At 41.6% G+C, this 23686-nt stretch overlaps 3 protein-coding genes across 14 annotated transcripts; all 3 read left to right on the top strand.

Annotated features, from left to right (window-relative positions):
- Positions 1–31: 31 nt before the first annotated feature.
- myadml2 (myeloid associated differentiation marker like 2) lies at positions 32–1604 on the top strand. The gene has a single exon (XM_010730044.3). It carries the CDS (start codon positions 468–470, stop codon positions 1377–1379), a length of 912 nt encoding a protein of 303 aa, XP_010728346.1. The 5' UTR covers positions 32–467; the 3' UTR covers positions 1380–1604.
- Positions 1605–2638: 1034 nt separating this feature from the next.
- Positions 2639–6751, top strand: pycr1a (pyrroline-5-carboxylate reductase 1a). 6 transcript variants are annotated; one of them, XM_027284973.1, is made up of 8 exons: positions 2639–2738; positions 3526–3597; positions 3716–3786; positions 3929–4108; positions 4725–4946; positions 5326–5418; positions 5571–5734; positions 6044–6751. In XM_027284973.1, exons 2-8 carry the CDS (start codon positions 3531–3533, stop codon positions 6204–6206), a joined length of 960 nt encoding a protein of 319 aa, XP_027140774.1. In that variant the 5' UTR covers positions 2639–2738; positions 3526–3530; the 3' UTR covers positions 6207–6751. The 6 variants fall into 6 exon arrangements, with proteins under 6 accessions (XP_027140774.1, XP_010728347.1, XP_027140775.1 ...); XM_010730045.3 differs by lacking the exon at positions 2639–2738 and adding an exon at positions 3139–3295; XM_027284974.1 differs by lacking the exon at positions 2639–2738 and adding an exon at positions 3155–3173.
- Positions 6752–7206: 455 nt separating this feature from the next.
- On the top strand, positions 7207–23217 carry LOC104918330 (transcription factor MafG). 7 transcript variants are annotated; one of them, XM_027285619.1, is made up of 6 exons: positions 7207–7538; positions 9733–10088; positions 10226–10310; positions 10430–10461; positions 18567–18639; positions 18713–23217. In XM_027285619.1, exons 3-6 carry the CDS (start codon positions 10233–10235, stop codon positions 19163–19165), a joined length of 636 nt encoding a protein of 211 aa, XP_027141420.1. In that variant the 5' UTR covers positions 7207–7538; positions 9733–10088; positions 10226–10232; the 3' UTR covers positions 19166–23217. The 7 variants fall into 7 exon arrangements, with proteins under 7 accessions (XP_027141420.1, XP_027141422.1, XP_027141423.1 ...); XM_027285620.1 differs by lacking the exon at positions 7207–7538 and adding an exon at positions 7546–8354; XM_027285621.1 differs by lacking the exon at positions 9733–10088.
- The last annotated feature ends 469 nt before the right edge of the window (positions 23218–23686 follow it).

Genomic DNA, 23686 nt, shown 5'->3' with positions numbered 1-23686 from the left:
ATAACCCTACGGCTTTGAGTAAGACCAGGATCAAATTCTTAATCTCTATAAACATTTTGAAGACATTATAAGGTCTGATATCAGTGTTATGTGCTTTACAGAAATAAGACTCTATTTGAAGAGTTCATAGACGTGTGCAGTCAAATAGACATTACTTCAAAAACAAACCAAAAAAACTTGCCAATCAAAAATTTATCTTATTTCAAGGTCTAACAAAATATCTTTTACGACTCCAAGCTACTGTACAACGTTCTACATAAAGTGTCTAAATGTAGCTTGATCTCAAACACACCACTGTAATTACAAAGCAAGCTCCAGGAAAAATTACAGACATTTGTAATTAAGGACCATCTATAAAAAGGCAACCAAGGAACGGGTGAGGTCTGGGACGAAAAGAAGAGTGTGCCACAAGGACATCAAGAATCTCACAAAGGAAAACAGCTGCTTGCGGGGGGACACCACAAACCATGGATTCTCATGGAGGACACTACCTCAACAAAGAAGCTGTGCTGTCACCTTTAGGTGCAGCTCGAATGTGCCAGCTGCTACTTGGTTGCACCATAATGGCCCTTGTGTCCCACAGTGCAGGCTACAGCGCCACCTATGGACACTTCTGCATGTTTGTGTGGTGCTTCTGCTTTGCCATCACACTGGTTGTATTCACCTTGGACGTTACGCGGCTCCACACATGCATGCCCATATCCTGGGACAACTTCACTGTGGCCTTTGCAATGCTGGCCACACTCATGTACATCACTGCCTCTGTGGTCTACCCTGTTTACTTCCTCCAAACAGAGTGCCCTGATGAGGGCTGTGAAGTTCAAATGTACCGCATTGCCGTCACTGTCTGCTCCAGTGTCTGCTGCTTCCCCTACGGCGTTGAGGTGTTTCTGACTCGAGCCAAACCAGGGGCTGTGGTGGGTTACATGGCCACTGTGTCCGGCCTACTCAAGGTGGTCCAGGCCTTTGTGGCCTGCATTATTTTTGGTGCCCTGGCCAATGACAGTGAGTACACACTCTACATTGCCACCCAGTACTGTGTGGTGGTGTACAGTCTGTGCTTTTCCATCACTGTGGTGGTGGTCGTAGTGACAGTGTCTGGGAGGACCTCTGCCTTGCGGTTCCCCTTTGATCGGTTTGTGGTTGTCTACACTTTATTCGCCGTGATCCTCTACCTCAGTACTGCACTGATCTGGCCGATCTTCAGCTTTGACAAGAAATACGGCACCACTTCTCGTCCTGAGGATTGCCCACGTGGAAACTGTGCCTGGGACAGCAAGCTGGTGGTGGCAGTGTTCACCAATGTCAACCTGATCTTGTATTTTGTTGATCTAATTTATTCCCAGAGGATTCGCTTCGTCTCCAGATCTGCTGTCTAAAAAAAAAAACCTTTCCTCCTCAAGACTTTTTAAAACAAATAAAGAAGGTTTGATGCCACATCCACTCATTCCCATGGCTCCGTAGATTCATGGTGTTTGCATGTGTGACTTTTTTTATTACCAGTATTTGTCTAGAATTGAGCCTGTAGGCAGCAAAACCACCAGTATTACCCCACGCTAAACACTTTTAGGCCTTTCTCAAGTTCTGCAGTGACCTACCAGGGAGAGGCTGCCAGGTGCAACGATGAGCTGATCTCAGCAACTCTGTCCACAGAGGACCCTGGGAAGCACCGAACACATCCCTCAGCTCCAAATTCTTTTGGTAGTCGCATACAGGACAGAGCTATGGGAGTATGGGATAATGTTATGGATACCAGAACAGTGTTAGGGCAGTCAATCTTACAGAGGATGAACAAGTTATTGTGTATTAATGTATGTGCTATGTATTCAAATGTATTTAAGCACTAACAAGGAGGAAAAATATATTTCATAGAGATGCATAGCATATGTTAAGACTACAGTTTGCACTGAACAGAGTGTTTGGTTTTGGCTTTCAAGCCATTTTGCTGTATTTTTTCCCCCTTTCTCACAGTGGCCATTTGACATGAAATAGTCGGGTGAACACCAATGATACTGATTAAGGTGTCTAGGGAGTCTTACCGGTGAGTCAACTTGCACAACAGCAACGTCCTGACTGTGTTTGACCTGGATGATTTCAACCGTAATTAGTATCATTGGTAACACCTGTGTTTACCCAACTATTTCAAAATGCCTTCTGTGAAAAAGGTTAATTAAGTATCCATATCCATGTGTAATACCAAGAATAAGTATTTTTTTTCCTGTTATCCAATGAATGTTAAATGTATCTGATACATGAATATTTGAAGGAAAGATTTTAACAACAGTGTTCAATTGATAATTGAGGATAAGCACAATAATGTAGTGTAATATTTCTACTTTTGCTAGTATGTTTCTAACATATTTTATGTTTAATAAAATATCAAACAATGTACGCTTTGTCTGTCTTTTTTTCCCTGTATCCTACACTTTGTAGTAGCTCTTAAATTAAATTAAAATAGCATATTAGTATTGTTTGATTGTGCAAGATGAGTATATTTGATTAATAGAAAATAAAAATCGCAGCAGCCATTTTGACATAAAATAGTAGGTAAACACAGCTGTTGCCAAAAATACTAATTAAGGTTCAATTCCATTCAGGTCACACAGAGTCAGGGTGCTGCTGTGGCGCATGTTGACTCACTGGAAAGGCTCTGCTACACTAAATGGAACTGAGCCTTAATTAGCACGATTGGAGACACCTGCGTTGACCTTTGTGTCTTCAATGCTGCAGTGAAAAAGGTCTGTTAGCGTGGTATTTCAATGTTTTTAGCTTTACAACAATAACCATACACCTATTGACACCTTTATGTGCTATTAGGGTGACATAAATTAACCAAATAAACGGATAAGGAATGTTAAAAGTACTGAAACTCACTTTGAGGTTGTTAAATAGGCTACATGTTGTCTTTCTGGGTCAGGAAAACATCTGTCTCTCTCTTTGCCAGAAAATAGTCTCCACCATGCCTTTCAAGTGTTTCGCCAGCAGATGATAGTAAAGGACAGATACCAACACCAACTTCTCTGCAAAACATGATGCAACTGGCTTTGCGACTATAATAAACCCCGCCTCAAAGTTATTACTAACACTGCAGTGATTGGTCAAACGTGTTACGTATGGACTGAACGTGTGTGCTCATTGGTTGTCTCTCTTGTTAGTCAAATGTTTCTCCACAGGTAACCTACAGTAGGGCGCGAGACAGCTGGGCCACGTTGACAGTGTTGTAATTTCAGGTGTTTCTGTACAGTAGTTTGTTGTATTGATCTGTCGGTTAACGTAGGCGCTCTGCAGTTTATTTGTAAGTATTTTCTCTGGGAATATATTCACTGTACAGTAATACTGGGTGCTGCCGCCATTGGCTCGCTTGTTTTCGCTTAATAAGGAAGTAGGTTTGTTTACCACAACAGCACATACACATTGTAAAGAAGCTACAAGCTTTAGACTGTGAATATCATCTGTCTGTGTTGGAATAAGATGAATGAAACCCTGTAGGCTAAAGGTAAAGTTTCAACTCTTGTACATGTGCAGGTAGAATGAGTGTTGGTTTCATAGGAGCAGGCCAGCTGGCCCACGCTCTGGTGAGAGGCTTCACAGCTGCAGGTGAGTTCATTTTTTTCTTTTTTACATATATGTATGATTCAGATTTGACCGTGTTGTGTTGTTGATGTATGTTGATTGCAATCAGACACTGATTCTGGATATGTTTCCTATTTTTAAGGCGTGATTGCCACTCACAAAATCACAGCCAGTTCCCCAGACACAGATCTCCCCACTGTACAGGGACTGCGGGTGGGTAGACAATTAGGGATATCAACACTTTCATTCCATGTGTTTAATTACAAATAGTTTTTTTTGTGGATTTTCAAGATTGCTTTGTTTGCATGTAGCAAATTCTCCCCAGTGAAGCACTAAAAGGTGTCATGTTTTACAGAAATTGGGTGTCAATTTCACCACCAGCAACAAAGAAACCGTGAGCAAGAGTGATGTTCTCTTCCTGGCTGTGAAGCCACATATTATTCCTTTTGTGCTGGATGAAATTGGACCAGACATCGAAGATCGTCACCTCATTGTGTCCTGTGCTGCAGGTGTCACTATCAGCTCTATAGAGAAGGCAAGTCATAGCCATAAAAGAGATTATTAAGAGCAAAACTGGACAATATTAAGAACATCAAATATTTTCCCCACTCAGTAGTTACAATATCTGTGGTAACACCTGAGGTATGTAAAGTGTACGATATGCTGTCTGAGAGGAAAGCACCGTAATATTGATACGATGCCCAGCAGTTAGAAGCATTTATTGTTCTTTTACTCATTTGCAAAAGTCAAATAACTGCCTTACTTACTTTAATGCTGCCTTCAGGCCCAGAAAATATATTACTCTAACTCTCAGCTCTAGATAATGGCTGAGAATTTCTGGCTTAATTGTTCATTTCAACACAAAACTCTTACTGTATTTCTGTGCTCTGACTTCAGCAGACCCTCAGGCAAAACAGTCACATGTTGTAACATGATATCAGTGAGCCGCTTGCACTCGAAACACACGTGCATTTCCATTTTGTCGTCTGTAAAAATATTATATTGCATAGCAGACAAAACTTAGTGTATAAACTTTGATCCATGTTAGTTTTGCCAAAGTTTAAAGCTATAAATAAATCATCCTCTCAGCCCAACTTTTCCCCCCATATAATTTAAGGGCAGTTCATTCAGGACATTGTTATTCCTTACAGAAGCTGCAGCAGTATCGCACTGCTCCAAAGGTAATGCGTTGCATGACCAACACTCCAGTGGTGGTGCGTGAGGGGGCCACTGTGTATGCCACAGGCACCCATGCGGAAGTAGAGGATGGAAAGCTGCTGGAGCAGCTGATGGCAAGTGTGGGATACTGTACTGAGGTGGAAGAGGACCTGATTGATGCTGTCACCGGCCTCAGCGGCAGCGGCCCCGCTTACGTGAGGCTTTTATATTATATCAAGTGTGATTTAGAGTTTTGCCATACCAGTAGCAATTGTGGAAAATGTGTCCTTTAATTGTGTTATCATCCTGATAATTGTGATCTGCAGCTGGCCCATTAATAAGGCCCTGGACCACCACTGACACTGGCTTTTGCACCCTGATGCTCACCGTCTACACATTAACTCACATTTCTTGGTCTATTTTCTCTTTTTATTGTCTTTATAATATATTTTTTATGTTATTATCTTGACCACAGTACTTGCTTTCATCATTATTTATGTTTTTCTCTTACTATGTTTATTGTTATCCACAAATATACCAAGGCAAACTACTTTGATGTGAAAACACAGTTCTGAATTCTGGTTTTGACTGCAGGCCTTTACAGCTGTAGATGCTCTCGCTGATGGTGGAGTGAAAATGGGCCTACCCAGGAGACTGGCTGTACGACTCGGAGCCCAAGCCCTGCTGGTATTACCTTTTATCTTTTTAAACAATAAATACATAGGGTCATGCTAATAGAAATAAAAACAGTTTAATGTAGATTGACCCCATGAAATCTATAAATCCATATACAATTTTGAGGTGTGAGCTCAACCTGTCTATATGTTTCCTTTTTAAAGGGGGCTGCTCGAATGCTGCTAGACTCAGAGCAACACCCTGGGCAGCTCAAGGACAATGTGTGTTCACCAGGGGGCGCCACGATCCACGCCCTGCATGTCATGGAAAGCGGTGGTTTCCGCAGCCTCCTGATCAACGCCGTAGAGGCCTCCTGTGTTAGGACCAAGTAAGTTGATAAGAAAAGTGTGAGACAAACAAACTAACAAATCATATTTCCTGTCAAAGGGATACACAAGAAATGCTTTTAAGTTAATTGTTCTACTCAAATGGCCAAAGGGTGATATATCTCTCTTTTGAAGTTTATAATTCAGACAGTAGATGGAGCTATATGCAAATAATGTTTCAATGAGAGTTTTGTCCTCTGGTTACCAATTACCTAGGGCGAGGTTTATTATGATACAACACTGTTGTGCTAGATATTTCTGTTTCATACTATGCTGTAAATGTTTCTCTTTCTCTGCCCTTCTCTAAAAAGAGAACTTCAGTTTTTGGCTGACCAAGAGAAAATCTCGCCAGCTGCCATAAAGAAGACAACTCTGGACAAAGTGTTGCAGCAGCCCGGAGTGACTGCAGAAGGAGTCAGAACTCGTGGGATCAGTATGTTCACCACCAGTAACCCGAAGACTAAGAAGAAGTGATTTTCTTTTTGCAAACAGCACGTTTTAATGTTACCTGCTACATCAGTGAAGATGCAGTATATGCTGTAAATAAACCACAACTGACAGAGGACTGCTGTAACATAAGATAACCTAGTGGTTTACTTTCTAGGAAAAAAAAACCCAACTTGATTTGGGATGCTGTTAACACTGTATAAGCCATATTTTTCTTTTTTGCAATAAAATGTCTTTCTTTTGTGAAACTATATTTTATATTATACGATTCGATTCCTGTGCTATCACATCACTTCTTCCGGTGTGAAATCTCTTTCTAAGTTATATTTCGGTTTACACATCAGTTCTTTCTGATGGTAGATAACAAAGTTAGATTTACTAAATAACAATACAACTCAGGTAATATGTGAAGTGGTAAGCTCTGAACCTGCATTGTAGTCCATGTATTACAGATCAGTATGTGTCAAGTATTTTTTATTATTTCCTTAAACAAAATGTGTCAAATCCTATATTTTCTGATGCAGTTAAACTGTGAAAATGTAATAAAAACCTTTTATCATTAAATATAAAAACACAATTTGTGGCTTTGATTTCATTGTGCAAATGCGCATTGGCAAGCAGTATAGTTTTCCAGTCACCAAACATGTATTAGCAGCTACAGAGTAATTATAGCTGGTTACAGTACAATACAATTCAGGTGGTATGTGAAGCGGTAAGCTCTGAGCCAACACTGTATTACAGTTCAGTGTGTATTTATACAGTCTCAATTTTTTTTTTATATATATACTTTATTTATCCCTCAATGGGGAAATTCTTTTTTCACTCTATTTGATCTGAAATGATCAAATATTTGAAATGATGTAGTTACAGGGTCTTATTTCCTTAAACAAAATGTGTCAAATCCTATATTTTCTGATGCAAATAAACTGTAAAATGTAATCAAACCCTTTTACCATTAAATATAAAATCACATTTTGTGGCTGTGATTTATTTGTGCGAATGCACACTGGAAAAAAAAAAAACAGTTATACTTTTCCTGTCACCAAACATGCACCGGCAGCTACAGGGTAATTATAGGTGGTGTATTTTTGGTTAAAATGTTTTTTTTGTTTTTTTTTTCTGGAGAGGAAAGAAGATCCTTCATGAATGAAGGCACGTGACCAAACATGATGACGTCTGGCTTCGATACAAGAGAAAGGAATCAACAAGGAGAGCACGAGCTGGCGTTTGGAAGCGCTAACGCTTCTGTCAGAGTAACCGACGTTCAGCGGCGCCTCTCATGTTCGGTCATCGTCGTGACGGCGTAAGAAGAGGAGCTTGACAGCAACAACTTCAGAGGGAGCGTCATTTTTAAGTCAGGTGGGTCCGTAAACCAAACAGAGAGTCGCGGTGTTGTTATGCTGAGTGTGCATGCCTTCGCCTCGCCGCTGACAAGCTGGCCGCGGCTAGCTTTTCGGAAGCTAAGCACGCCTAGCTTCTCACCATGCCAAGTCAAGCTAGCGCGATGCACAGAGCGGGGGTGCTTTTCAAAATAAGAGCATCCGAGTCAGGCGAGCGGTTTAACGGGCTTATTTTGAAGGCGCCTACCGGAAACGCTCGTGTAGCCGTTGGGGGGATTGCCAACGGCTCGAGGCTGATGCTGAGACGGCAGCTAATCTTTTGTACGCGCTCGCGAGCTGCGAATAAAACATGTCATTCATATTTTCGGGGGTGTGATGTCGCGCGACGGTCAGCAGTTCGGCGCGTAAACTGTGATTAAATTTTATTTATTTATTTATTTTTTTTACGAGTTGTGAGGACTGCTGGAGCCGCTCGCTGTAAATGCTACAGTGATAGTAGGACGGGGATTTCCTCGCCTGCTTGTTTTGTAGGCGGGGAGTTGTTTGCCACTTTGACAAACAGGCGTTGTGAAGGCTTGGAGATAAGAGCCGAGGAATGTCAAGACTGGTGTAACTAGGGCTTTTTTTTTTTTAAATATATGAGAAATAGTTTTTTTTTTTTTTTATTGCCGAGGAAGGCGTCGCATGTCCCACTGTATCACAGCGCTTCTCGCTGCTGGTTTGTCAACTCATGCGCTTCTCGCTGTTCAAACCTGCTGCTTCATCACCTCGTTGTGAAAAGGGAGCAAGAAGAAGAAGAAGAGCGAGCCGAGGCAGCGGTTTAAAGCGCGAGCAGGTTGGGTTTTTTTTTTTCTTAACATTTCATCCTCGTGTCATTTTTGCAAAAAAAACAAACAAAAAACAAAAACATGAATGTGATTTTTGTACATCTGTGCAATGCGGTGTGCTTTTTTTTGTTGTGTGTGTGCGTGGATTTAATCTTTAGCTTCCACTAAAACCATCGTCTCGTGTTGGAATTGGTTCACCTGAAGTGACAATTCATTTAACCACTGGTTTAATTGTAACAATGGCAGAGCCCGCCGTCCTTGGCTTTTTTTGTGTGTTAACATCACATCCAAGCCAGTTAACCACAGTATTGTTTTATTATCAGAGCCAGCAAACAAGTAGCGGTATTTTTTTTTTAATCGTGCTGAATCATCACAATGATGTATTTAGAATCCACCCCGAAATAATATGGCACCACCGGACAAAGGTCTGCTCGGTGGATAAAAAGGGGGTCGATGTTTATCAAGCAAAGCCGCCGTATAATAATAATAAAAAAGAGATGGATCGAAACGGTGCTGATCTGTCGTGCAAGTCAGTCCCTCAAAGCCATGAGCATCAAGTGATGGACCCACCATGCGTTTGTCAATAGGGCTCATCTACATTCAGCTGAGAATGTGCGTTTTTATTGCAGCGCTGTCATGATGCACATCAACAAACGGGGTGTGAGTACATCTGGACTAAGTGCTTTAAAGTGTCAACCAGCGATGTCAGATCCATTTTAAAAATGCATGATAAGCAATATATTATGTCTGTGTTATTGTAATGGAGTCCTGCATTGAGTGGCTGTTTTTTTTTTTTTTTTTTTTTTTAATTGGGTCATGTGTAATTATGGGATGTATGGGAAGTTGAAAACAACACATAATTTAGGTGGTATCTGAAATGAAATGCTACTGTAGGAAATAAGTATTTTGGGGTGTGTGTGTGTGTGTGTGGCTGTAAATAAATGTTTTTTTTTTGGTTTCTAAATAGTATGTAGAGTACCGGCTGGCTTGTGATGTTATTTCATGCTGTATAACCCTTCATTTCTTTTATTTTGGTGTTGGCAGATGCTCTTGTTTCCCCCCGCATGTGTGTGTGTGTGTGTGACATGATGAAATTTGCTGCCTATTAGAGTGCATGCTTATGGAGGGCAGGTAATGAATTATCCATGGAGAATCTCTGTGCAATTTTTTGAAAAGTCACCTTGGAAACTGTTGAGCATATATAGATAGGCAGGGCTAAACAGATAGAAGTTGCCCATTGTTGCTCAGATATCCAACTTATTTCATCATCTCTGTTCATGCGAGCGGGGGGCATTGAAGTGTGTTTAGCAGACAGGCCGGGCCCTACATCAGAAGCTCGGCTTTGCAATAAAGCGTAATGCCCATCTCTGCCTTTTTTCGCCGCAGGTAACCAGAACAGATGAGGGCCCATGTAAGACCCCGATGGGGCTGGCAATGGTGTGTGGATGGAGGCAGGGAGTGGTGGAGATCAGCTCTGAGATTTATCGCCTCTTGCACCGAGGTAGCGAAGATAAAATAAGACTGGATACCGTAGAGGTGAACCGAGTGCACAGCTCATACCCAGTGGCGTTGCTCAGAATGGGCAGGCGGTGGAGGGTAGAAGAGGATATTTGAGGTTGATGAAACACGGGGCAAGACTTTGCACAGTGCAGCGCGCAGTCTGGCCACCAACACCTCTGTATGGCCAACACAGCTGTGCCTTGGGAGTAGTTACGCCTATTCAGGACAATTAATAGCCTCCAGTAAGGAACACAAATGTGGGATTTGTTCACAAAAGTGCTGCTTAAGCTGCACGGGGAAATGGGAATGCCTGGAAGGAAGGGAGAAAAAGATCAATATAGTTTTTTTTTTTTTTCCTCCCTCCCCCTTGTTGCAATAGGGAGGGAATGTTGGTGATGAAACCTCTTGCAAGTGTGGTGCGGATTATGATTGCTTACCATTGCGATATGCTCGCTCTTCTCAAGGTAATACTTTCATCCAGACAGAGTAGCAAATGTTTGATGAATTTCTGTTTGGAACTTGACTTAGACTTGGCATGTTCATTACAGCTCTCTCTCTGTGTGTGTGTGTGTTTATAATTTAGATTAGCCAACATCGGGCAAGAACATGGAGAGCGTAAGCATACAGCCGAGCACTGGCTGCCGTTTTTCATGTAACCTACTTTTATCTTGGCTGATTAATGTTTGAGACACATCAGTGGTGAAGTGACTTAAAAAAACAAGTGATTTCAAACCTTGCATAAAACCGGTGAATGGCACCGGGAAGAAATCAACAGTTTTCATGCAGCGTTCTGAGACAAATTTCTGATACGTCCTGGGCTGGATATGTATAAACACATTTTAAGGAGGTTAAAGATAGTGAGACCTTGTTCTAAGATAAGCAGAGTGTAACCCACATTGGAAAGGAGCTCAGGCAGATCATTAAACTACCAGTAGTAGTGCCTATATTGGTTCTTGATGAAATTAACAGATTCTTTGTAAATGCGTTGCTATATCTGTATTAAACTAATTAAATTATGCTATCCATGCAGCAGGATGCAGCATTCATATTCATATTTTTATTACTTCCTCTGTCCCACCAATATACATTTTACTGCCATCAGTAGACACTGACTATAATCAAATGTTATAAATGTATTTTTACTTACAGCAAACAAACTATATATATATAAAAGATATGAATCTATATCGCTTGATACAATGTAGAACAATTTGATATTTATTCTGCCGTAGGTTGTGATTCATCTATGGATGGACACAGAGGGATCAGACTTGTGATCTTACTCTTACAAATGTATTTTCTTTTTTCACCTTTTTATATAGATGGATAGATACTTGAGGTCCTGGGGGAAATTTAGGCATCCAGTACGTTTATACAAGACACATCCAAAAAAAAACGATACACACAGGAATAGAAGACAATCTAGGCACCAGAACTGCAACAGAGAGCTGTCACTGAAATAGAGAGAATGTGTGTGTGAGAGAGTGTGTGTGCTAACGAAGGTTGTGTAAATGTAAGGTAATTAAAAGTTTTAAAAACGCTGCAGGAATGATTATTGTTGTGGATGAAATGAAATGCAGACACACAGAGGATACACATGCAAACAAATCCAGATTGCTTTATAATAAATTCCAGTCCCAGCAAATGTACACGGAGTGATAACATGAATAAGATGTTTAAAAAATATATACGCAAATGCAAATTCTGTATGGCTAACATAACCAGTAACTGACTTAATGAATTTAAGTTTGATTTATTCAGGGGAGTTTCACTGAGTGCAGTGCTCTCTTCAGGAATGTCTGTTTTCGACCATTTAAGCGTCTTTCTGCCCTTTTTTACATTCTCAAATATGTGATTAAATTAGTTATTTATGTCAACGCCCTAAGCCTCAGTTCAGATGAAAACACGTAAGGCACTGTGAAGACAAGCTGCAATAATCAGTACAGGTAGACTTGACTTATTTATTGGTACTGAACGCATGGTTATTAAATCAGACTGTATGCTGGAGTGACGTAATTGTTTTTGTTGTTTTTTTTTTTTCTTGGTCCGACCACATCAAGTGTGAGGGCTCCATCAAACATCCTGTAGGCAGACCTCATCAATCACTTGGCGTAATTTGAACTGAGCGCTGGCGTCTTATTAATAGAAATTGGCATCTTTGTTACTTTCAGGTAACCGACTGCACTTGAACCAAAGCGCTCCACAGGAGAAATTAGATGATGGATTTGTGTTTGTTTTTCTTTTAATTCAGTGATGCTGCTGAGCTCTGTTTGTTTGATGGCGTTATCAAAGAGTGGTATTTCAATAAAAGGGAAGTCATAGCTGTGCAGTTGATTCCAATCAAAGGTGTGATTTTTAATTCGATATTCTTTTGCTTTCAGTAGCATTCAAATGTGCTGTTGCTGCTCTAGTTTAGCTTTTTGTGCTGCGAGGGTTGCCTTGTAGCTGTTAGGTCAATGCAATATGCATTTCATATGTATGCAACCAGTGTAGTAAAGCTCCTGGATATTTTGCCAATGTGTGTGGGCTGCCTGCAACCCTTACTTCCTCTGCCAGTGCAAGGCCGAAGTATCAAGAGCTATTCTCTTCCTGTTTAATCAAGTCCTCCAGGCAGATACTGTGGAAGGCCAGTGAAGTCTCCTCTCCTGTCCTACTGCTTGTACTAACAGAGCCGCTCTGAGAGTAAACAGCAGCTACTGAGCTGCGGAAATAGATTTTCTATGTATCGAGACATCGGTTAATGCAAACCAGCCTAACCCAGGTCCCTTCAAATGAGTTTCAAATGATCAGTGACTTCAGAACATAAAAAAAATCCCTTGAGGGCGGTGATTCATGTTTTCACTTTGTACCACATGAACTGGATGCAAATTCCAGACATAAATGTACCACATGCTCCTCTGTATGCTGTACCCTTCCATATGGGCTTTTTTCAGTGCCAACGTTTATAATAGCACATCATGGTGGTTTATTTTCACATTATGACAAATAATCACTGTTCAGTCACGTATGTAAACCTCCTGTAGGAAAGAAAAATGATCAGCTGTGGAAGATTGTGTGTCCTAGAGAGCTACATAGAGTTAACAAACATCTACAGATCTTTAACCCCTCTGCTTTTCTTACGACAAGAAATATTTTAACATCGAGAAATATCTAAAAAACGCATACAAATTCTGACAAACAGGATGAACACACATTTGATTCGATAATTATTAGCCTAAAACTATTTCTATAACTGCTTTAATCCTGAAAACAATAGAGCTCTTAAGCTTTTTTCAAAGATAAATACCACGATTATGATTGAACTTAACATTGACTTCACTCAGTGAAGGCTTAAAATTGATGAATTCATATTTATATATTTAATAATTACAAAAAGATCCAGGATAAGGTTAAGAAGGCTGAACATTTTAAGCGTGCTTAAACACAATGCTTTATTAAAAAAAATTAGAAACATGTCCGCTACAAAAGGGACTGGCCCAGGTTAAGGTGCTAACAAAAAAAAAAAAAGCTGAGAGTCGAGTATACATGCAGTTTCCCCTCGGTTTTATTATGCGGCATGTAGAAATTCAGTTTGTTCGGTCGTTCTTTCACAGTATGAGAGGGGGGAAAGGGCACTTCTAGAGCAAGAGCCACTAATTCCTCAGATGAACAATCGATCACAGATTTCGTTCAGTACAAATTATTTCTATTAAATTTGATTACAGCGCATTTCGATGAAATTCTGCGTCTTGTCTTTTTTATCTATCTTGACTTCATTTGCTCCTGAGAACAATATCAGGGAAACGTACAGACAGCCGTTTAACCCTTCAATTAAAGTCATGCTGTACCAATTCTTAGGGTCAGTCGTTCCAGGGCAAGACAGGCATACGATTTTTTTTTTAACTGCTATTTTAGTATTGCCCTGAACCTCCACATGTCAGAAGTATTGCTTAGTATTTCCCCTCTACTACAAGCGTATCACATTTCCCTGTGAAAGCTGCTGAATGATTTCCCCTCTCCCTCTTTTTGTCACTCTTATTTCACGCTCTGAATACTTAGTAGTTAATAGCTTCCCTCCTCTCTTCCCCATCGTACCTTTCTCTCACACAGACACACTCATGCACTGTTTTCTACACACACACACACACACACAAGTTTACACCAGTCTTCCAGTAACTCTTTCCAGAGTTATCCGTAGGAGTCTGATTTTTAATTTGCAGTTAAATGGCACCCAACACATGCGGCGTGCTCGATAATTGACTTCACTCAGCTGAAGGGAGGGAATGATTAGATCTGAATATCTAGACGATCTTTTTCAACTCCAAACTAGAAGGGAGGGGAGTAAAAGTAGTGGCTCTGATCAGGCATGAAGTGTTGAGAATGGCTATTTACGGCATGCAGAGTGACAAGGTTGGCTGACTGCATTAAGCGTCTGAACCCTGACAGAGCAAGTGGACACGAGTACAAATAAGCAAAAAAAGCATAAATTAACGAGGCAAAGCACGAGAGAGAGAGCGCTGACATTTCTTTTATTTGCACACACTTATCTCATCATGTGCTTTTCAGTATCTTCGTGGTCATCGTCGTTCTATTTCCTGCGGAAAGTCCGTGATAATGGAGCGAGAGGCTACGAGACTCATACATTATTGATCAGGGAAACTGAATAGGTGATCATACTGACTTCACATCCAGCTCTCTTCTTTTGTGTCGTGTTAATCGTCTACGATGTGCAGGGTTTTTTTTTTTAGCAAAGACAAAAGACCGAGGACGGCGCAAAGCCATTCGATCATCTAAGGCCTTATTTAAATTTGGGCCATAGCTCCTATGTCAAACCTTTACAAGTCCAGACGGAGGGCAAAGAAATTTTAACTCTGCATATGAGCAAAAATGAGTCACGCTGTTCATCTTTTTTTTGTTTTGGAGTGAAATGAATTGTTTTGTGTGCGATGATACTTATCTGTTAGTTTCCGAGAACTGAGTTGCCATTGTTGGATGCTGCCTGTGCTTTCCAGAAAACACTCTTTCATCAGCATGCACCTCCACTGTCTAGTTTTATCCACTTCATTAGCAAGCTGCCAAGCGCCAAGTGCTCCAACGCTTCTTTTCAAGAATTGATCATGACAAGTTAAATTTTATATGTGCTCGTGTGGTTTTTCGGTAATCCGTCTCCATGTGGATACATGTGCGAGTGATTAGTTGCCTGATATGCAATCCACTGTCATGTCTCAGTAAAGCCCGCGCCCCCCCGACAGTCCTCCCCAGCCATGTTTAGTATTCAGCGAGCAGGCGCTGTCGTAATCTGGATTCTGAGGCAGGTTGCCGGGGTTTTTGTTTGCTCTTATGGCCCTGATAATCTTGTTACACTGCTGTCAAGTGGAGCTGGCTCTCCCTGCAGCCCTGAACCACCATGCGTGCCACCTCGAGTACCAGAAATCCAACCCCCCCTCCTCGTCGACCCCCACCACCACCAGCCTACCGCCATTTTGAGACAGCCGTTGATGGAAGAGCCTTGGATGTATCCTTGAAGAATCACCTCCTGAGCATCTTTATTCAGCCTCCCGCCCCTGTCTCCTACCCCCACCTTTAGGCGGTGAAACGACAGTGATAAATATTCATCAGGGAGCGTAGTGTGCGGATGCTGTAGCCTCGGTTCCCCCTCAACAAAGGGTCCCCTAGCTAATGGTGTCCATCCTTGGCAGCCCCCCCCCCTCCACCCTGGAGAGATCCTATGGAAGGGGATGAGATCATTAAAGCATGACACGGACTCAAGGCCAGACCTATCATGTCACATCAGCATTTATCCCACCAGAACCCCCCCCCTCCCCTTTTACCCCGGCTTGAGTCTCAACCTAACCCGACCCCACCTTCCTGAGCTGCCCTCTATAGATTTAGTTGAACACAGACAGCTTTTGAAGGTTGGCCGGCTTGCTCGCGTTGTGTTAGTTCAACTTCACAACTTCCTAATTGGCACCTTGGTTTTTGGTCCTTGCTGAGATCAGTATTTTTTTTTCTTTCTCCCCCCTCCCCTCTCTCTCAACCTGTTCTTCTCAAGCTCCTCCAAATGTGTCGAGCGTGCATTTTTCACAAGGCTGTTTGCGCTCTCTCTCTCTCTCTCTCTCTGTCTCACTCACTCTTTTCTTCTCACCCTCTCTTTCGCCCCCTCTCTCTTTCTCTCTGTCCGTCTCTCGCACCCATCCCCTCCTTCTCTTTCTCCGGGTGACCACACTCAGCGATTTCTATTTCCTGTGGGTGTGATGTCTCTCCTCCGCAAGCAATCAGCTCTGATTTGTCAGCGTTCTTCCAGGCAATTCATAAAAATTCAGCATGCACCTACAAAAGACGTCTGTGTCCCTGTGCTTGCTCCTTACCTTTCGCCTCTTGCTCCTTTTTTATTTATTTTTTTTTTTTTGCAAGGCACACACACAGACAGAAGACCGAAATCATTAATAGGAGGTAATACACATGCAAGGAAGACATTGGCGTCTGCTCTCCTCATTTGCGACTGTTAAGAGGGGTAAACTTGTCAAATGCAAGGACATCTCTGTTGTGAATCACTTCAAGTCTGAAATTTCTCTCACCTCTTTTTTTTTTGGGCGGTGGTGGGGGAGAGATTACAGGTGTGATTTTCCCTTTCCTTTCCTCTCTGCGTGTCTGTGTGAGCAGGCCTCTTTGTCTCTGTGAGGTATGACATGCCTGCTAGTGGAAGGGAGCAGCTGTGCATTGGACCTTGTCTGTGTTGTGCTGCCATGCCCTGTCATTGGTAGCCGTCTGTTGGCAGCAGCCTGTGCTGGAGGGTTGCAGCCCGGGCGCAATCCTTCCGTAGTGTCATATGGTGAGCTTTCAGCCATGCCAAGCCATGCCTACTATGTTACCCCTACACAGCTGTGTGACCAAGTACGCCTCTTCAACCTGGACAATGTGCCATCTCGCTGCATTTTCAAGATTCCAACTGCTTATTGAACAATGTTGGGTCTAGGCGGCTGAAGGGGGAAATGATCGGATTATATGAAATTTGGAAGAAGCAGCCTTTTTTTTTTTTTTTCCCTGCTCTCATCCCAGCAGCTATTAGTGGAGTACTTTCCTGTCTATTTGTCCATTATCTGTGCATCATCAGGCAGACCATTATCCCATTATGTTTTGCATCTGTGGTCCAAATGCTTACTGGAAATGAGTCACCACAAAGGCCGGTGAAAGGTAGGTGTTACTATCAGTCAGCTATTCATAGCCAGCCCAACAGGGATGAAAGTATCGCATTTTAAAAGTCCTCCACAGAACGCGAAAGGCCTTTTTTTATTTTTTATTTTTTTATTTTATAAATACGGGTATCTGCAGCACAGGGGGGGGAAAAATTGCTGTTTTCTAAGGAGCCAGAGGACTTTCTGAAGTGAAAGCATCAAGAATGCGAGTCACAATCTGACCTCATGTTATGTCCCCAGCCTGTGTGATAGTGTCGTATTCAGGTCATTTTTAACAAGCGTCTGTCTCTCCCTGTTTGGCTCAGGTGACCGGTCCACCTGTAGCACCCTTTTGTTGCCATGGAAATATCCTGGCCATCTTAGTGCACTTCAGAGCTACGTCTCGTCTCCTTTTTTACCCCCCCCTTGCAGAGCTTTTCTGCATGCATCATACATATACATGATTAGTAGTAATATGTATATGTGGGGTGGGGGTCCTTTTTTTTCAGTTTCCTGTTTTGATGCTAAAAAGTTGTAAGAGGCCACATGCATTTGTTTATGTGCTCAGCACAAACACACCCTTCGCCTGGGCTGTGTAAATCAGCTTACAGAGGCAATGTGCTGGCTTGGGCTGACTGTGGTGGGTGCCTGTGTCGCTGACGCAGCATTTACGTGTGTAGTGTAAAGCACCCAGAGCCACAACTGTCTGCCTGTGTGTGTGCGTGTGTGTGCATACTTATCCTGTGACAGAGCTCACACACGGTGGAAGGCACCCAACCTTGTGTCTATCTTAACACCAGTAGGTTAGATTTCTTGCCTGCACAGCTTCTCGTGGTGTTTCCTCAGCACTGACATGACAGAATAAACTGCAGTGCAGCCCTGTTACTCTGTTATTCAACCGAGGCTCTGCAGTAGTTACAGCATATCCCCTCTCTCATTGATTTATGGGATTATAGTCGCACACCAGCCAAATCTAGACAGGTGTGACTGTCTAGACTGGAAAGCTCGTACAGTAGACGAAAGTCTGCCCTGCGTGAATGTATTTCAGCTGAGGCTGTGTGTCCAATAGGAAGGCTGAAGGCTTTGTTTCAGTCCATCCACGTCCTCTGTTGTTTCTGCTCTTTGAGGCTGCACTTAATGAAAGTGACTTCTCTTTGAGTTTTGTTTTCCAAGAAGTCGCCGTGAACCACTGCCAGCCAACTAAATGTCCTCTTCCTTGTGACTCGCCACGCTGCAGTTTGAATGCAGTGCAGGATTCGAGTGAGAGAGAGAGAGAGAACGGTGTTGGAGGTGGAAATTCATACTACCAAGTTATTTGTTCACAGTGACAGCTGCAGTAATAGTCCAGGTACCACTTGCTGAACGTGTTTGGCATCACTTACAAGGAAGTGTTAAGTCCTTGACCCACTTTGTGCTTTGCGTATTTGAAGGACTTAGTCATGCTGTATCTTCTTTGCCAGGAAATTCTTTCTTATGTATTTCACAGAAATGTTCTTCCTCCAAGCTTTTTTTTTTTTCCCGTGTGGTATTGTTCTATGAACTGACTCCGCCTTTTCTTACCTACAGACCTACCAGCAGTACAGGTGGACGCGGCTCTTGTGGCATGACTACCACAAATAAGGGAAACAAGGCCTTGAAGGTAATCGGCATGTATAACACGTATTTCATAGGCTAAATACTAAACACCAGCACTAACTAATCCCCATCTACAGGTGAAGCGGGAGCCAGGAGAAAATGGCACCAGCCTGACAGATGACGAGCTGGTGACTATGTCGGTGCGGGAGCTGAACCAGCATCTACGAGGCCTGACGAAGGAGGAAATCCTTCAGCTGAAGCAGCGGCGGCGTACCCTGAAGAACCGTGGCTACGCTGCCAGCTGCCGGGTGAAGCGTGTCACCCAGAAAGAGGAGCTGGAGAAGCAAAAGGCTCAGCTGCAGCAGGAAGTGGACAAGCTGGCCACAGAGAATGCCAGCATGAAGGTGGAGCTGGACGCTCTGCGTTCAAAGTATGAGGCCCTGCAAAGCTTTGCCAGGACTGTGGCCCGCAACCCCGTCACCTCAGCCAGGGGACCTATGGCCTCTGTCATAGGGCCTCTCATCCCTGGTAAAGTAGGTGCCACCAGCGTCATCACCATCGTCAAATCCAAAACGGAGGCTAGGTCGTAGTAGCAGAAAGGGGCAGGAGGAAGATTTTCAAGACTAAAACTCTAGTCAGTGCATTGTAACACGGCGCAGGATTACCTGTGTTAAAGTTCTCAGTTCTAACCCACGTCACTAACGCTAACAGTATGCTTCCCAAAATTCACTCTTAAAGCATGACTCAGCAGTCTGTACCTGTCAGCAGACGTATTGTGCTTTAGGGTGACACAATCTAATTGTATGAGATCACTGACAAGTGGCGACACATTGGCAATACTGAAACATTTCATTAAAAAAAACAAAAAACAAAAACAGATTGTGGTTCCAAATATTAAAGAAGGCAATATTTGGTGGTTAAAGTCCACCATGGCGTCAAATTAAGACTGTTAAAAGCTTGATGAAGGTGCAGTATGTGATGTCTGTTTCCTTTTTAAGACTGAGCTCTTGAGGTTTTTCCGTCCCAAGAATTGGCATTTGTCGAGTCTCACAACCAGAAACCAAATAAGAAATGATAGACGTTACTCCTTGTCCATTCCACAACATCAACTGAAAAAAGAGCCAGCACATATCTCACTATGAACCCCTTTGCTTGTTATTATGCACTGACTTTAATTGGGATGAATAACAAACAAACTCTTGGTGTGGATCCTACAGATGTCTTCAAAACAGCCTGACTAACCCAAAACTAGTAAATTAGTCCAATTTGTGATTTTTGTTGGTCGTCTGTCGAGAATATAAGCACGAAATAATGCTCCCAAATCCTGCATTTATTTCTGCTTATGTGTCCGTGACAGGCTTTAATGAACTTGTCATTATCGATATGACTGGTAGATGCAATAATATATGTATGCACTGAAAATACAAAGAGGTCTTGCATATTTATGGTTAAGTGGAAACGTTAAAAATGATCAGCCGTTCTTAATGATATTGTTCCGGAGCGGAGTGCCATTCCAATATGACAAGATTCTTCTACAATATCTGAAAACCTGAATGTTATAACAGTAATATCCTCATGTTTTGTGGGGACAGTGAAATCCACAGACGTTTTGAAACATAATTTTTGCTCATAGAGAAAATATGTTCAAGTTGTTCTTTTGTTTAAAAGATATATATTGCATTTTTTGTAATTACTTGTTGACAGGGCCGTCAGATATTTCCAAAAGAAAAATCTTTACACAAGCTTTACTGTTTGAATTGTTAAGGTGTAGAAAACTTTGTCTAATGTTGAGTTCTTGGTTTTTATTACTAGGTAGATTACCTTCCATTGTTTATAGAAATACAGATAAAGAAAACGTAAAAAAAAAAAAAATCCTGTGACATCTTTTTTGCAATTGTACCGAAAGTGGCTTACTATTGAAGTCTGATAGCTTTTTTCTAGTGACTAGGCGCGTACTGTGGGGTAGCGCGTGATGTGATGTGTAAGTGACAAGTTGGCAGTGTCGTCCACTGTATAGATGTCAACGCTGTGCTATTTAAAACAAATCTGTAGAGCTAAACTAGGTGGTGTAAACAAGGTCAATTGTCTTTGTGCGTATTGGCATCTGTGATATCCTCCGCTTTCTTGGTGTTAGTTACGAATCATATTGTCATTCAGAGTTTACCACATTTGAGCCATGTACGACAGAATTGGGTGAAATGGCATTAGTCAACATGAACTCAAAAGACTTTTAAGCTTGAAGCGATGCTGTCATTGCAGAATCTGAATAATGGTTGCACCTGGTGCTGGATGCCCTCTTAAATAGATCCTCCGTAACCTGAAAGTAGACGACTCCGTTGATGGAGGAAGATTTCGTTATCATAGTCATTCAAGCCACTTCATTGGTCTGAATTAGATCGTGGGAATGGGAATTAATAACCCTTCAAATTTTGATTTTAACAGACTAAATTAAATGTGAAGTTAGCGATTTTATTTTACCCGTCAACATGTTTTTTTATTTTTTATTTGTGTGTGTGTGTGTTTTCCTCAAATTTGTGTTGAGAAACGTGGTAGTTTCTCGATTTCTAATGATAAGATTGCATCACTGAACTTAAAGGGTAACCGCCAAATGGTGCAGCATCACTTCGTGCAAATTTATCCACTGGTCTTCAGATTTTTCAGATTAAAAGCGGTAGGGTTTGTATGCACTAAGCTCCTACTTGTTTTGCTCAGGACAAAACAGGTCACTCTAAAAATGAACAAACTATTCTAGATAAGAGGCAGGGATGGCAGCTCTGTTCATTTTGTTTTTTTTTTTTTTTATTTAATTTCTTTTTTTTTTATATATATATAATAAGCATGTCATAAAGGGCTTCAATCCACACTCAGAAAGAGACACAGCACGACCATGTAGAATTACAATCAACAGCAACTGCCAGCAGCGCTCCTTCTGTGCCAAGTGTCGCATCACTCTCCTGGTCCTCTAAAAGGAATTTAACACTGAAGGAGTTTTTACACCTCAAGGTGAAAGTAGTCGTGTAATGACGTTAACAGAAATGCACTTCATCCAGATCTCACCCTCCTGCTGGTCAGAATGTCTTAGCGTTCACGAGGTCTACAGTCAGATCTACAAAACTCCATGCCTCAGACCTGGGTACTGGTTATACTGTCTGCGCGCAAGTAATCCTATCCTCACTTTGTCAACATGCTTAGCTATCTACATTGACTGGTTAACTGTGGGAAAATATATATCTGACTCTTGACATAGCCCAGTATCGATGTTGGCGTCCTTATTGCTGTGGCAGTCTTGTGGAGTGAATCTTTTTTCGTGTCAAGTGTCTTTTAAGGTGTTCGAGTGGCACCGTCGACCAATCTCTCAATCTCCGCTAGAGATGACGAGTCTCTCTTTCTCACACGTACAGGTGTATAATATGTAGCTACAGTAGGTATTAATGACCATTGTGAAAAAGTGACCCTTAATATGCAACTCAGTGGAAAGGTGTGAAAGAGTAGATGTAAGAGTAATCAATATTGTCAAAGTGACTATGGTCTGTTATTTAATAATTCTTGCTGTTTTGTAGTTTTTTTGTAAAAGACGTGTTTTTTTGTTTCGCCCTCAGACTTTTGAATCCCTCAATGGAAGACGCAATTGGCCCTTGTTTTATAGTAGCAGACATCTTCAAACTGTAATAGTGTGTACAGTGTTTTTAAAGGAATCATGGGACAGTTGCATTCAAGCCTTACTCACTAATTACTCTGGTCGTTTTTAAATTAGCTGAATTACCGGATCCATAAATTGGACTTGGATATGTGACTGAAACCAACTGCTATTATGTAAATGTTCAATGTGCACTGAGTGAAATGGATGCTACAATAGATTCTGTCACAAGGGCCACTTGCAATATTTTATTTTCTTTGGTATGTATGCTGTGTGTGCGTTTGCGTGCGTGCGTGGTTGCGCGCATGTGTTTTGTACGTTTGAGGTTCCTCTGCTGCTACACCAGTCATTAATGCTCATTGTTTGCTGTAGCATCATCCACAGCATTTCTGTTCACATTGCGTGTTGAGTGTGTATTCGAAATTGATCTTAACACTGTAATTTGTTCTGCAGATTTCCTTTTTTTTCTTTTTCTTTTTTTTTTTTTTATTCGTTATGGCTTTATTTTTTTTATTTGTTTTTATTTTTTTGGTGTTGTTTTTACACGCAACTTGTTAGAGAGGATAAATTACAGCACTTGTGTGGCAGTTGAATTTAATAGCTCTCAAGACGTTGGCTTTTTTCATGATATTATGCTTTGTAAACAGTTGACTGTGCAGGTTTTTTCCTCTTACTCCATGGAGTGGGTCTGTGTTTCAAAGGTATAAAAATCTGACTAAAGCGAGTAATACAAAGTTAATGATCTGTTTTTGTTATTTTTCTGTATGGGTTGTAATAAAATATTGCAGTACTTTGTATGAAAACAGACAATAGTTAATTGTAACTATTTATAAATTAAATTATTGTACTTTTTGCAATCTGTAGATAAGTACTATGTATTCATATATACAGTAACAACTGTGGATTTAAACGTGATTCTCTGAGGTGTCTAAGTTATTGATGTATATATTGTATGTTTGTTGATACAGCTTACTTTATTTTCTATAAGACCAATAAAAATGTTTTGAAAAAGGAATTTAAGCATTACTACTCTGTCTTTGGAGGCTTTTAAACACGGTTGAAATTGGGTTTTGTCATATTCTGTGGCGTCATTGACCCAGTTTGATACTTGTAAAAATAAACTGGCGGGGAAGGCTTTTTTGCCGTCCAGGGTGGGTTTTAGAAGACAGCGATCATTTAGATGGCACGATTTCTTTTTCTGTGATCCAAAAAAAGCCGTTGGGCGACCCACTTTGACTAACCTCGGTGGACATATTTTTGGCCCAACACGAGTAAAACATTAGAGTCATGAAGGATGTCTAGGTGTGCTTGTCCTAGATTAGGAGGAGTAGTGAGTTAGTCATCTGTGCTCCCTATGGGCCTCCTAAACCCCCTCTGTCTCAGCGCACCTCATCAAACATCACCCTCCTCAGCAGCGTTTTCTACCCCAGCACATTCAAAACGCATCTCATGAGAGAACGCGCAGAGACAAAGA

Source organism: Larimichthys crocea, chromosome XII (genome assembly GCF_000972845.2).
Source record: "Larimichthys crocea isolate SSNF chromosome XII, L_crocea_2.0, whole genome shotgun sequence".
Classification (NCBI taxonomy): domain Eukaryota; kingdom Metazoa; phylum Chordata; class Actinopteri; family Sciaenidae; genus Larimichthys; species Larimichthys crocea.
The sequence above is the reverse complement of the archived record's forward strand: the minus strand, read 5'-3'. Positions and strand labels throughout refer to the sequence as shown.